Below are 16,301 nucleotides of genomic sequence, written 5' to 3'. Positions count from 1 at the left end.
CATATAAAATAAATATGTTTTGTAAAATCCTTCATTTGAATAGATGTAAAAATACAGCAACAAAATCATGAAAGTCGCTCATGACTGTAAATTATTAACACTTACGTCTTTTAACAGTAAAGTGCAGAGAGGAGTAAAAATTAGTTTAATCAAAACAGAAAATGCTGTTGCATGCCGTATTTTGGCTTCAAGTTTTTTCTGTGTTTTTTTTTTTTCTTTCGGAGTTAAACAGTGGTTATGTCCCATCAGCATGTAGCCGCAGCGGTCATGTCAGATGGGGGTTCAGGGTTTTTTTCAGTAAGTTTCACATTCCTGTACCGGCTTGCTGCTTTAGTTAACGGTGTGAGGCTGTCTCGTGACATGCTTGCTCAGATTTGAGGTAGAATTTAGACATTCTCCAACGGGGGTCCTGTTTCCAGATCAGGATGCTCTCTGCATAGTACGCAAGTCTCTCTCTCGCTCTCCTCGTCGTGTGCGCGATACGAAGTTTGGACTTTGGAACACAGTCTCGCATGCGCGCTCGCTCTAGATTCCGGGAGATTTTAACTAATTTGCGGTATAACTAGTAAATCACAAATGTGGCTCAACGGTTAGATTTATAGATAAACTCATCTTTCAGGCATTTGACCGACGGGATTGACACTTCAGCGCGAGAAATCAGGGGTGTGTAGTGTGAGCGTGTATGAGAGTTGGCAGCTCGGCTGCTCTCTCCCGCGCTCTAGTCGTCTCTCACTGATGTCGCGCCGCTCATTCATCATTTTTATTCACGCACGACTCATATCACGAGACAGTCTGACTAAACAAAATCACGGTTAACTAACGCAGTAACGCAGGCTGTTTACGGGGAAGTAACGGTAATCTAATTACTGTTTTTTCAATTGTAATCCCTTACTTTACTCGTTACTAGAAAAAAGTAATTGGATTACAGTAACGCGTTACTTCTAACGCGTTACTGCCCATCAGTGGGTTTGACCTGGACTATCTAACTGGGACCCAGACAGTTTTGCTCCTGGTTTCCATGTAGGCTCCACATGGGTTTGCCCAGATGAAGTACACTACTCAGTGTGCACACTACAGGCTGTTAAACATAACACATATCAGTGTTGGAGTTAATGAGATAATTAAGTGATTGAATAATGATTGAGCATTATTGATGAACATCTGGTGTTATCAAGCAGAATCAATGGAGGAGAAAATCCCAAATTGTAAGCCACCGTTATGGCGATCAGTGTTTGCTTTAGTTGGACTCTTGACCCTTAGACTTTCACTTTAAATTTTGTTTGTCTGCTGTTATTGATTTATAACAGTTAAATGAACAAAGAAAAGTGTGATCTGATAGTGTTGGTTATGTTGTGGCATAATCATGCTGTTATCTGATAAATGAAACTTATTGAGTTACTGGTTCAACTTGTTAGCAACAGCTTTGTGATTCCACAGCATATGACTATCAGTATTTTTTAATCCAAAATATTTCATAAACATTGTTCTGACCAAAACACTTTCAAATTAATTTATTTAGAAACACAGACATCAATAATCAGCCTGTGAATCTCAACAATGGTGACAGTAATAATGCATGTTGCATTGGTTGCCACCAATCAAAACTCATTACTGGCTCCCATCATGCATTGCGGTATGAATAAATTATGATCTGAATTGTCTATGTAATGTACTTTTCCTAACTGAGTATTCTGCTCGTCACCATTGTTGAGATGCATTGACTGAATCTTGACGTCTAGGTGTACCTAAAAGAGAGATTTTTTTTAAAACAACTTTTACAAAATCCTTTATATTATATTTAAAATTCTGGATATTTATGCAGAATCACAGTTATGCTGTAACCAACAGCATAAATCATTAAACATAAGGTTCAAATGATGACTGTCATAATATAACCAACACCATAACATCACTTTTTTCATCTGGCAGTTATAAGTCAGAAACAACAGCCAAACAAAATCTAAAGTTAATAATATAAGGGTCAAGAGCCCAACTAAAGCAAACAATGATCGCCATAACAGTGGCTTACAATTGTCTCCTTCAGTGAGCTAAAAAAAAAGTTGGAGCTAAACTCTGCAGGACAGTAGCCCTCCAGGATCAACGTTCCCCACCCTGCCTTAAAGAAACCCCTTCCATGGAAGCTGTTAGTTTCAGCCATTGAGCGGCCTTGGTAGGCTTTTCCTTATTTGGGGGCCTATTTGAGGCTTATAGCTTGGAAAGTGACCATAGGAAATAATGTCACTGACTGCCTAGTTAACCAAAAGGGGAGTGTTTTCTTGGCATTTCAGGTTGGAACTGCCATTTCTAACATTTGCCATAGCGCCATTGACGCAGTGCAAGTTCTCTTTCGAAAGGGAACGTCTAGGTTAAGCCTGTAACCTCTGTTCCCTGACAACAGGATGACATATTCCCTAGGCGCCCCTTTTATACTCCCGGGTCACACAAGTAATGATGTCATAAGCTGTCGCTGGACAAATTCGATTGCAGTGATTGGATAGCTTTTCAGACACCCGTTTATGCGGAGGGCGTTCCCTATAGCTTCGACGCAGTGTCTCATTCCCTGTTTTCAGGGAACAGAGTTTACAGTTGTAAACTAGACGTTAATTTACTGAATGAAAGTGAGGATAGCAAAATAAAGTAAACTGTGACCAAAAATTCTTCATACAGTGACTACCAGTAAAATGTCAAAAACAAAAAATTGGGACCACAAAGTATTCAGACACTTTGACTTGATCATGTTTTGCTGAAGTGTTTTTTTTTTCTGTAATTGCTAATGCAACCTTTTTACACACAGACTGAACAACATTAAGTATTGCTTGGTGATTGGTTGAGCTAAACTGGTATTATCTAATTGTGTAGTTAAATTTAACAGCTGACAGATATTCAACATAATTCATCTGTGAGAGTCTAACAGAAGGACGGACAAAACCGGTGAAATTTTAACTGATCTGATAACTCCGAGTTCTGCTCATATTTTATTACCATTTTCTAAACTATGGCGAATAAACTGTGATACTGTGAGATATGTTGAAGGTCTCTGAATACATTTTGGTTTGACTATTGACTATGTCATGAACATAATATCAGCTTAAGGCACAGGTTTGTATTTATATATATATATATTTATATATTTTTTTTTACAATTTGTATGCATGCACCAGTAATTAAAACTATTTTTGACCTTTTTACAGCATGTGTAACTGCAGTTCGGTAATGACAGGTTAAAATAGTGTTGAACATGTCCTTTTCTATGCATAATCTAATGATCTAATAACTCAACTCCTAATGATCGGTATATACAAATAATAAAAACAATAACAACATGAGAAATAATAACTTAACATGAGAAAAAGGTCAGAAATAATTTGTATTACTGTACTATAAACAAATAAAATATGATAACACCACTAAATATCCATAGTTTCCAGTCTTATGAGCTTCATGAGGTATTTTTCAAAGACTCTCAATAAACTATATCAGATCAAACAATAAATAAAAGGGCTTTCCCATCTCCGATTTTTCATGTGACATTTTAAATTTTGTCTGATTGTGTTGTGTGATCATAATGTGTTTGCTATCCTGCTGGTGTTTTGGATAAGATTGGTAAGATTTAAAGGGGACATATCATGCAAAATCCATTTTTTTAGCCCTTAAATGCATTTTGTTGTATATTTGGAGTGTTTATAAGTACAGAAAAGATGAAATTATTCTCTTCAGGTGCTTCATTTATATCTTTATATTCTGTTTTGGTCATATTTTTCAACCTGTTCAGATTTTTCTGTTCTCTATGACGTTTTTTAAGCAAGTGCGTCACCGTATTTGCAGCGGAACTGCCAAATAAGGACATTAACTACCGGTCCAACACTTCGAGCAATCCGCCATTATTATTTCTTGCGCCGATTTTGTAGTCCTAGCTCAATGATGCAGAAGTTACGAGAGGGCAAGTCAAAATGTTTGGTTGTTGGATGTACGTTAGTGACCTGAAGCACTTCAAGGATTCCCACTTTAACAACCTCCGCCAGTATAAAGAAGGGTTTGCCGATTGACTTCGTCTGAATGAGGGGTAAATTCCTTCTATCTTTGGAGACGATGAACAGAGCATTTCGATAAGCTGTAAATATCGTTAATAAAAATAAAAATCTTTCCTTTCTTAAAACACATGGTGGTCATGGTTCAGCAGTACCTTTGTCTTTCTCTGTTTTTGTTTTGAAGTGACGTTACACGTCTGCAGTATTATTGTTTCTTGAGTTTCATCAATGGTCATTTAGCTGCTTTGTTTTCTGATGCTTTTCTAAACGTATCATATTGTCAATACAAATTTTTTTTGTGGTAAGATTAGACCGTAGTCATCTTGTCAGTGTGCTTGTTTTAACAAGAGAAATAGTCGACTTTCACTAATAACACAAAACAGTTAACTCACATACCAATATATCCATAATGAAGAGGTTGTTCTGCAGGTTCGTCGTCGTCTTTATCAACGCGCTCGCTCTGGCTCGAATATGTAAGGCTTGATGGACAAGTCTTCTGTTGTTGACATTTTATTAACGTGTGAATAAAAATGTTCTTTGAAGGTATCGTATATAATCGTATATCTCTAATCAAACTACAATAATGGCCGAACGTGGGGAGTTGAACCGACCGTGAACTCATGGACCTGGAGAGCGGGCGGGGTATGACGCATCTCCTTTTTATTTAAAGGGGCCGCTTTGAAACGGGGCGCTCAAAGACGCACATCAGAAAAGGGGTAGAAAAGGGGCCTGTGGAGCTATAATAATGAGGAATTCAGACCCAAGCATTGCAGTTATGTTTTATATAGACCACAACGGTATGATTTATATGTAAAAATAAATGATTTAAAAGCATGATATGTACCCTTTAAGATATTTGCCCAGTCACTTTTGGACCATTACCATTAAATAAAAGACACATTTGAAATAACTGTAGACATTAATTAAGAGCAAATTCAAAATGTAAAAAACATGGATTTTCCAATAGAATACAAAAGAACTGCGTTTTTTTCAATCCTGCGAAATTTGTAAAAATCATGCATCCCTGGTACTACTGATTTTAAATTTAGAAACTTTCCCTGTAAATGCTTAACATTTAAATGCTTCATTTAAATGTGGCCATATGTATAAGTTCTATTATTCTGTCCTATCAAAAATCCAAAATGATCTTCTTTTTTGGCCATCGAACACTCATGTTTAGTGTACTCTTCATCTACAGCAATTTAAATGAATCACAGAGTGGGGATAGAAGAATTCACCCAACCATATCTAAACTTTCTCTGACAATGGGTGATGTATACCATTCGGGAATCTACATTTGGGAAACACCTTTTCTGTTTATGTTCCACAAGTTTGAATCCCACTACACCTGAACAGGTGCTCTGTCCACTGTAATGAAGACTCCAGTGGCTCATGGGCACCTGTCCAGTACGTTCTGTCCACTTCTGCTCTACATTACGTCAATAATAATATGAGGAAAATATCCCTTTGGCACCTATGATGATGGAAAAACTGTCAACACTTTTGAAACCTGGATAAATCATGAGTCACGGTGATGAGCAACGAACTAAAGTTTTATTTTATGTTCCGAATACTTGAATGGTTCCCGTAACTGTCCACTGTGTGAAAAAACCTGAACTGAAACTAATTTAACATGAACAGAACACACTTTTACAAGATTTGGCCCTTTTGACCTGTATACAGTTGCGATCAAAATTATTCAACCCCCCTGAATAATTTCAATCAATCAGAGAATGTCAAGTTGATGAAAAATAATAAAAATCCAATTGGCTTTAAACATTAATGTACAAAATTATTCAACCCCCCAAAGTCAAATTGAATGCAAAATCTTTTATTCTTTATAACCTCCAATAAACGCTGCATATAAGTGCTACAAGCGTCTGTCAGCTCTCTACTCCAATCTTGGCCCATTCCTCATTTCAAAAGGCTTCCAGATCAATGATAATCTTTGGTTTTCACGTTACCACTGCTTTGTTCATGTTTCCACCAAACACTTTCATTGAGATGTAAATCTGAAGACTGTACAGAACATTCTATGATTGATCCCTGAGCCAAGCTCAAGTAGATTTGGGATGGCTGTCCTGCAGGAACATTGTCTATTGATCATCAAGCTTCAGTCCCTGCACCAATACTTAATACTTCATAGAATTCATGATGTCCTTCATTCGGGTCAAGATTTCCACTTCCTGCGATAGCAAATTGTTTGTGTTATGTTTGATACATGCTGCCGCATACTGTTTGGAAGCTATACTTCTGTTTATTAAATATCTACTTTATTTTGTAAATCGAACCATCTTCATCACACAAATTGTGAACACAAATTAAGATATTTTTCATAAAATCAGAAAGCTTTCTGTCGCAATAGACTGCAAAGTTATTACCATAGACATTGTTAAAATGTTCCATACAGTGCTTCAACTCTAATGTTAGAAAAAGTGCAGAGAACATTTTTTTGTGTGCGCAAAAACATATAAATAAACTAGCGACAAACTTATGGGTTTGGAACGAAATGAGGGTCAAGTCACGTTTATTTATATAGCGCTTTTTACAATACAGATTGTTTCAAAGCAGCTTCACAGTATAGGAAGATAAAGCAACAGTTGGTTTCTAGAAAAAAAAAAAACAAGCTGAACTATGATGCTATTTTCTTCTAGAAACCAACTGTTGCATCTCAGTCTTATGCACATCCCTTCAAGTAAAGTGTTACCATATATATAAAACACTTTACTTGAAGAAGTGTGCATTAGACTGACATTACACCTTCATAATATGAAGGAGGTGTTATGCATGTTTGTGACATTCACTCAATTATGACAAACCAAAACATCATTTATTATTATATATATATATTTTTTTACAATTAAGGTATTTGATCATAATAATGCAGGGAATACCTGTGAAATGCAGGGAATACCTGTTTTCGTTTATTTAAATTAGAATATTTCACATAAATTTTATGGTTTTTGTTTGGCAGCAGTAGCTTTTTTTCCAATGAAGGTATTTGATCGTGATAATTCAGGAAATACCTGTAAAATAACAGTGTTTTTAGTTTATCTAATTTAGGATGTTTTACTTTAATTTTACAGCTTGTTTTTTTGGTGGTGGTGGTGGTGGTGTGTGTGTGTGTGTGGGGGGGGGGTTGCTGCCAGTCATTTATCAGTTTTATCATTTAACTGTTTTGTTACTGTTTAATCACAAACTATATTTGTAATTTTACATACATTTTTATGTAATTTAAGAAACAAAATGCTGTGCAAAAATATAATCAATTTTCTGTATGTGCATTTCTTGAATTTGTCATTAATTACATAATATCTAAAATAACAGCTGAATTTTTATTTTACTAATATTTTAATTATTACATTTAAAATTTATTTTAATTATAATTTAAAATTAAAGTGCATGTAAAAATACTTTTTAACTTGAAATCTTTTTTTTTTTGCAGAAGAGACGGTTATATATGTGAATGCATTTTACTAGTAAGGTAAACTGAGAATATGTGTAATATAAATATTATCTCTCTCATTCCTAACTGGATTGCAACCACTAACCATGCTGAAAAATCAGCGTTGTCATCACAGGAATGAATTAAATGTTTTATATGTATTAAAATAGAAAACAATTATTTTAAATTGTAATAATATTTTACAATATTTCAGGTTTTACTGTATTTTTGATTAATTAAATGCAGCCTCGCATTTGACTCTTTTTTTGCTATCCTCAATTGCATGTAGGCTACTTTTTAAATGGTTGCTCCGTGCACAAGAACACACAGGACAATGTAAAAAAAAAAAAAAAAAAACTTTCAAAAAGAGCATCAAGCGTTAATGCCTTACAGGCGTTTTTAAGTATTTAACTACAAACCAATTACCCAAAGTTTTCGTGAACCCGATAATTGCGGACATAATTCTTACCATCGCATCGTATCCGAGTTTGTTCATGAAATACGCCGCTTCTTCGCCTTTGTAAAAGTTAAACCAGACGGTTCCTTGAAACTGATCCCCCGCGTCCAGCAGCAGAACATTTTTCTCCGTGGTACGAACTTCTTTGATTTTTGTAAATCTCCGTGCAACTCCTGCGAAACAAGGCGCTTTACTGCATTTGCCCGAGTCTCTGTTGGTCTCCTCCACTCGTGCGTGGACATCATTAGTGTGGAGTAAAGTCAGCTCAAACTCTGTCCTGCACATCTGACAGTGAATCCAAAGGAAAAATAATGAATTGAGCCTCTGCATCGTCCTCATCTTCACTGCCTTCGCTCAGTTCGCTGTACTACTGAGTACCGAGAGTCTCATCAGTCGCGTTGAACGGGCTTCTGGAGGCGGGGTTGTGGTAAGAACCGAGACTGTTCCATTTCAGAGAAAGTGACATGATGCAGGCCTATAGTTAGCATGGGAAACTTGACTTGGATAGGGTTACTTTGGGCTGTTGTGATGATTTCTGTTTCTAGAATTGCTAGCATTTTTGATGAATCAAGAAATTATCTTAATATCCCAACGTTGATATTTAAACAACTGAACTGAAAGAAAATACATTTCCATATATTTATGATCAATACATTATATTGTATATACTGAAAAAATATGAAATAATATATTGTGTTATTATAGCCTATTGTTAATATAGCCTATAATATAGACAAGATATTGGATAACACATAAGGAAGTTGCCAATTTTCATATATTGAAATAAAATACATACTGTGTAAAATGTAAATTTGAGTGTACTTGGAAAATATGGGGGAAATTATTGTCTAAATGATGTTTTACTCAAAGTTGTAAATTGCTATTACTGTCACGTTTACAGTTTGTTTATCTGTGGGGCTGTTCACACTCCACCGTTTTCAACTAAAAACGTAAAACCTTTTCCCCCGTTTGTTTATACAACAACAGCGTTTTGATAGCCTGAAAACGTTTGGGAACAGTTTTAAAGTGCAAGTTTTTGAAAACGGTCTCAGTGTAAACAACAAAAAAGTGAATCTGAAGATGATGGAGTCATGCGTATTACATGTTCAGTCTATAGTGTTTCATCGCCATCTGATGGCCTGGCAGCAGAATACAGCGTCAAGATCAAGCCCACATCTGGCACATGTGGAAAGATGATCTGGTCCAGCGTGGAATGACGGCCCTTGGGTAGTTCCCTCCTGTTTGCCAGATCTGGGCCTCAAGTAGGCCATAGCAGTGCCACATGTCAGCCAAGAGCAAAGAAATAAACCAGAACTGGACCTTATCTGAGCCACAAAATCTTGAATACACTGTAAAAATGAATATGCTTTATCTAATCAATAAAATTGTGGCAACAGATTACAAGCAATATTATTTATTAAATTGAACAAAGTAGAATTGAGTAGTTAATCAAATTAACATTCTAATTAATTCTAATTTGTACAATTTAATTAATAATATTGCTTGTAATATGTTGCCACAATTTTATTGATTAGATAAAGCAGTTTTTTTTTTTCAGTGTACACAGCAAAATCCCCAGTGTACATGTACACTACGCTCTCGGTGTATATATACACTGTAAAAATGAAAACGACTGAATCTGTTAAATCTAATCAATAAAATTGAGGCAACAGATTACAATCAACATTATTTATTAAATTTAACAAATTAGAATGGAGTAATAATTAACCAAACATATTAATTAAAAGTTAACCATTTAAATTGAGTAAAATTTACACATTTTTCTAAACAAAAATATCGGAATAACAGACTGACGTCACAGATGAATTAAGAACTTTTTTTTAGTTCTTCAGTGTGTGTTTTAGTTGGGCTCTTGACCCTTAAATTAGTGTTATACGTGAATTATAATAGCCAGATGAACAAATAGGAAAGGTGATCTGATGGTGTTGGCTGTGTTTTACCATAATCTTTCACAATCATTTGACCTGATCAATGAACTCACATAGAGTTCAGTTTAGGTTTACTTAATTAATTATAGCAGCAATGTCCTTGAACAGTATAATATTTTTTTATGATTATTACACGGTAATCCAGAGATTTGTTTATAATCTATATCAAATACAAAAATAAAACTTTGCTCTGATAATCGTGAGCTTAGAATTATAAGGTTCTATCTCCGTTTCGGTTAGTTCTGAGATATTGAGCATCAAAGTTTTTACATCCCAGCTGGCAAAACTGTTATGTAGTATAATCTTCTATCATAGCTTTATCTATTAATCTTTTTTTACAAAAATAACACCACACAGGCATTAATAAACACCTAATGGATCAGATTATGTCAAAAACTCAATTTTGACCAAAAGTGGAGATAGAACCTTATAATTCTAAGCTCACGTAATGTTTAGACACACAGACATCAAGAATTAGCCTGTGAATCTCAACAATGGTGACAATAATAGCGCATGTTGTAGTGCATTCTAGGTGCCACCAATCAAAACACATTCATGTCTCCCATCATGAATTGCTGCATGAATAAATAATGAGCTTATGTTCAGAGGTGATCTGTTTGTCGCCACTGCTGAGATTAATACGCAAATTCTTGATGTCTGTTTGTGCCTCCATTAAAAATTTCGGAAATTATTTTTTTATTGCTTTGATCATTTGGTTTCATTGAAAATGTTAAAAAAAATATGATGTGGTCCAAGGCCAATGATGCTATAATTGATCAAATAAACCTTAGTCAAAAACTGAGCTTTATATGAGTTCATTGGTCAGGTCAAATGTTTGTGAAATAATGATAACACAACCAACACAACACAACCAACACCATCAGATCACCTTTCCTATTTGTTCATCTGGCTATTATAATTCGCGTATAACAGCCGAACAACATCATACCATAATGGTGACATGAAACGAAACATTCCATTAAAGGGGTTACATTACCATCTAAACTTCTGTTCAATACAAATAAGAATGTGTGTAGATGTATCACAGAAATCCACTGGTAATAATCAGTACAATAATGTGTAATGGCTCGAAGTCAGTAGTTCCTTCATTGATTCTTCTTATTAACATCAGGTGCCACCACCCAGCCAACACAGTCATGTGGGGCCCACATTGGTTTGACCTGGGCTATCTAACTGGGACCCAGACCGTTTTGTCCACGGTTTCCATGTAGGCCCCAGATGGGTTTGCCCAGATGAAATGAACACTGCTCAGTGTGCACACTACAGGCTGTTAAATATAACACTGAATCAGTGTGGGAGTTAATGAAATAATTAATTGATTGAATAATGATTGAGCATTATTGATGAACACCTGATTTTAATAAGCAGAATCACTGAAGACAAGAGAAACACAAGAACTACTTGCAGCCTTAAATGAAATCAACTGAAGATACAGTACATTAAATCTCTTAAGATCTGATTACACAACTCCACAAACAGCATTACAGCATTAGGTTTGATGCCACCATTATAGTGATCAGTGTTTGCTTTAGTTGGGCTCTTGACTTTTTAACATAAGCTTCTCTCTGCTCAGTTGGATCTGATTGTTATGTTGAGAACAGCAAAAGAAAATGCAATTAGATGTTATAAACTGATTGATGAGTAGAATATAATCAAGTAGTGGCTTAACTCACCAGGATGTTATTCCAAATATGTTATTCATTTTGTTTTATTGTTGTGATTCAACAGCAAGAGAACCAGCACATTTTTTTCAAATGATTTTTAAAACACCATTTACACATTTTGTATAGGGCTGGGCGATATATTGAACGATATTGTTATGCGCATCTCATCAGTAAAGCCGGTTCCTTGATTAGTAGTAAATCACCTTAACCTGCTTTCAGATGGAAGATATGATGCAGATATGAGTGTTAAATTAACACTCAAGAGTGTTAAAGTTAATGAGATAATTAAGTGATTAATTTAGTGATGATTGAGCATTATTGAAGACATCTGATGATAACAAGCAGAATCTCTGAAGGAGAAAATCACAAATTGTAAGTCACCGTGATAGTGATCGGTGTTTGCTTTAGTTGGGCTCTTGACCCTTATACTTCCACTTTAAATGTTGTTTGTCTGCTGTTATTGATTTATAACAGTCAAATGAACATAGAAAAGTATGATCTGATAGTGTTAGTTATGTTGTGGCACAATCATGCTGTGATCTGAAAACTGAAACTTATTCAGATAATTTGGTTAAATTTGTTAGGAACAGCTCTGGGATAATGGAGAGTATGATTATCAATAATTTCTTATAATCCAAAACGTTAAATATAAATTGTTCTGATCAAATCACTTTCAACAGAATTTATTTAGAAACACAGACATCAATAATCAGCCTGTGAATCTCAACACCGGTGGCAATAATAATCCTTGTTGCAGTGGCTGCTGCCAATCACAACTCATTAATGGCTCCCATCATGCATTGCGGTATGAATAAATTATGATCTGAATTGCCTATGTAATTGACTTTTCCTAATTGAATATTCTGCTCGTCACCGTTGTAGAGAAGCATTGACTGAATCTTGAGGTCTGTGTGTGCCTAAAAGACAGATTTTTTTAAACAACTTTTAAGAAATCCATTATATTATATCTCAAACTCTGGATATTTATGCATAATCACAGTTATACTGTAACCAACAGCAGAGACCACAAACATAAAGTTAAAATGATGATTGTCATAATATAACCAAAACGATTAGATCATATGTTTATTTTGTTTATCTGGCAGTTTTAACTCAGATAAAACAGCCAAACAAAGTCTAAAGTTAATAATATAAGGGTCAAGAGCCCAACTAAAGCAAACACTGATCACCATAACGGTGGCTTACAATTTGTGATTTTCTCCTTCAGTGATTCTGCTTTAGGTGTCTTCAATAATGCTCAATCATCACTCAATTAATCACTTAATCATCTCATTAACTTTACCACTCTTGAGTGTTAATTTAACACTCATATCTGCATCGTCCATCTGAAAGCCACTACTTCATTATATTCGACTCATCAATCAGTTTATAGCATCTGATTGAATTTTCTTTTGCTGTTCTCAACATAACAAACAGATCCAACTGAGCAGAGAGAAGCTAATGTTAAAAAGTCAAGAGCCCAACTAAAGCAAACACTGATCACTATAATGGTGGCATCAAACCAAACTATTATTTTCAATAAATAATCAACATCTTAACCTCAGTTCATTTTCAATAAGAACTTTTGTAGACGTCTACCAGAAATAAAGTAAATCTGGTTAGTAATAAGTGAAGCTGGTAATGCTGTTTGTGGAGTTGTGTAATCAGATCTTAAGAGATTTAATGTACTGTATCTTCAGTTGATTTCATTTAAGGCTGCAAGTAATTCTTGTGTTTCTCTTGTCTTCAGTGATTCTGCTTATTAAAATCAGGTGTTCATCAATAATGCTCAATCATTATTCAATCAATTAATTATTTCATTAACTCCCACACTGATTCAGTGTTATATTTAACAGCCTGTAGTGTGCACACTGAGCAGTGTTCATTTCATCTGGGCAAACCCATCTGGGGCCTACATGGAAACCGTGGACAAAACGGTCTGGGTCCCAGTTAGATAGCCCAGGTCAAACCAATGTGGGCCCCACATGACTGTGTTGGCTGGGACAGTGGAACATTAAAACTCTCCGCCGCCAACTAGCGTTTCGGAGCAGTACTGCAGAGCAACAAGACCTGAACGCAGAAGTATAAACGCTCATAACGGCGTCGCCTACGTGCGTAGCCGACGCCGCACATTACGGCGTACCCTCGACGCAGAAGTATAAATTGGCCTTAAGGGTGTACTCACACTAGGCACAGTTGCCATGAACGGGGCCCGAGTACGATTGTCTATATAAGTTAACTGACAGGCACTCTCTCTTTCTCTCTCTCTCTCTCTCTCTCTCTCTCTCTCTCTCTGTCTGTGCGCGTGTGCAGAGTGACTGGGAGGAGCGCGTGAGTGTTTGAGTGAGTTTTTCCCCCCTTTTTTCCCTTTTCCTTTAATAATTTAGTTTAGTTTAGTTTGTAGTTAGTGTTTAGGGGTTTTGGAAATGTCGGCAGACTCGGATGGCCCGGAACGGCTGTAAATGTATACCGGATGACTTGATCACAGTCGAAGACTGCTTGACTGCTGTTAGTAGTGAATTAGGTGCGCGGAACAGTCTGTCAGCATCTAGAATGAATAAAGCGGTCGTTGTGTTTCTGAAAGAAGAGTCTATGGTTCATCATTTAGTAGAAGTTGGCTTATCTGTTGGTGATGTTTTTCTGGCTGTTCTTCCACTATCGAGCCCTTCTAAAAAGGTAACTCTTTCCAATGTGCCGCCTTTCATTTCTAATGATTCACTTGAGCGGTTACTTGCTTGTTATGGCAAAATACTGATGCCGATTAAAATGATCCCCCTTGGCGTGAAAAATCCTGATTTGAAACATGTGATGGCCTTCAGACGTCAAACTTTTATGATTTTGAATCCTGAAATTCAAAATTTGGATATTTCTGTGAAAACTACTTTGACAGGTAAAGATTATAAAAAAAAAATTCAGCACGGATTCAATGAAATGTTTCTCTTGTGGAGTTTTTGGTCACACAAAACAAAAATGTCCAACTAATAAGGTGACTGAACAAAGTGAGATTGAATCTAACTTGCCTCTGGGGCAAGTGGCTTCTACTTCGGAAAATACTGATCAGGATGTAGATCGTAATAAAACTGGTCTGGGTGTATCGGTTTCCTTGTCTCAAGATGAAGAAAATCTGGGAGTACACACCGTTAACAGTCTTTCTGTGGAGGCACAGAAGTGTTTGGTGAACACTAGTGAGTGTGATAATGTCAGCAGTGGGGCTGAGATCGCCGGTGAGGGAACCAGCGACCCAGCGCGGCCGAGTGAGCTCGCTGAGGTCAGGGAGTCGCGGGATTCACGAGCGTCTGATGGCCTGTCACAGGGAGACATGGACCAGCTCACCGAGGGAGGTGAGACGCAGCCTGATAATATTGACTCAGATAGTGAGGGATCTGAAATCGTAGATTATCTCACTGATATTTGTTCACAAGAAAGTTCTGCAGAAAAACAATTAAGCCCTCAAATGAAGCCACCTTATTATACAGTGCAACAAATTAATGATTTCCTTGATAGCACTTTCAATCAGAGAAAACCAAGATTGGAGAAGCATTTCTCTAATTTACGACTGTTTGTTGATTCTTGTGTAATAGCTATGAGAAAAGCTTCATTGGAGGAGCTTGATCAGCCAAAACGGTATAGACTCAAGAAACACGTGAGCGCCGTTAAAAAAAGACTGAAAATCTGTAATAAGAAATAATACTAATAGAGCCATGTTTGTTAAGAGGGTGATATTTTTATTTATTTTTTCTTTACTCATGACAACCTTAAAGGGTTAGTTCACCCAAAAATGAAAATTAAGTCATTAATTACTCACCCCCATGCTGTTCCAACCCCGTAAGACCTTCGTTCATCTTCGGAACACAAATAAAGATATTTTTGATTGAATCTGAGAGCTAGATCAGTCCTAGATAGACTGCCTAAGGGACTGGCTCTTGACGGCCCATAAAGTCATTAAATAAAAGGTTTAAATATTCCATGTGCCTACAGCGGCTCAATTATAAGTTTATCAAGCAACGAGACTACTTTTTGTGCGAAAAAAACATAAATAACGACTTTATTCCACTATTCCATTACTACCTTATGGGCGCATGCGCGAGAACTGAGACGAGGACGTTCTCATTCGTCTACTTCTTGTTACCGGCTGCTCACCGCTTAGGAGTTTTACCTTTTAGGAGTTTTTTCTGAATGGTTTTACTCCTCAGACATTTCCTGAATTTAAGGTGGTTCTTAAAGATTGGGAATCAGTTGATGATACAAACTTAACGAACTTATTGAAAGGTTATGGGGATTTGGCTTTTTTTGGTATTGAGAAAAAAATGTTATATCATATATGTGTAAAGTCTGTACATCTTGGGCAATTGAAACAAAGACTGGACACTAAGTGGAGGACTGTGCTTTCTATTCCTGATGAGGTATATCCATCTTGGAGATTATTGTACAAACCTCCTATCTCCAAGAGATGTGGAGACCTTCAGTGGAGGTTATTGCATTGTATTATTGCCTCAAATTCTTTTATTTCAAAGCTTAATGAGACTGTTTTATCGATATGTCCTTTTTGCAATGCAATTGACACTGTTTTTCATATGTTTTGTGAGTGTCTTAGACTTTGTTCATTGTTTGAATTGTTGTGTGAAATCATTGTAAAATTGGGTTTTTCGTTTACCAATAGTCTATTTATATTGGGTTGCCGATACAGGAAGTCTTGGCAACAACAGTGTACACTTGCCAATTTTTTAATAGGGCAAG

General features: G+C 36.2%; 1 protein-coding gene across 1 annotated transcript in view; it reads right to left on the bottom strand.

Moving 5' to 3' along the window:
- nt5e (5'-nucleotidase, ecto (CD73)) overlaps nt 1-8,349 on the bottom strand; it is a 169,306-nt gene extending 160,957 nt beyond the window's left edge. The window contains exon 1 of the mRNA XM_089118350.1: nt 7,943-8,349. Within this exon, the coding sequence (XP_088974476.1) occupies nt 7,943-8,269 (327 nt within the window). The 5' untranslated portion in view covers nt 8,270-8,349. The remainder of the gene's footprint in view (nt 1-7,942) is intronic.
- Nucleotides 8,350-16,301: the final 7,952 nt, after the last annotated feature.

Source organism: Pimephales promelas, chromosome 13 (assembly GCF_988280905.1).
Source record: "Pimephales promelas chromosome 13, fPimPro1.hap1.1, whole genome shotgun sequence".
Classification (NCBI taxonomy): Eukaryota; Metazoa; Chordata; class Actinopteri; order Cypriniformes; family Leuciscidae; genus Pimephales; species Pimephales promelas.
Note: the sequence above shows the minus strand (reverse complement) of the source record. Positions and strands in the feature narration are given on the sequence as shown.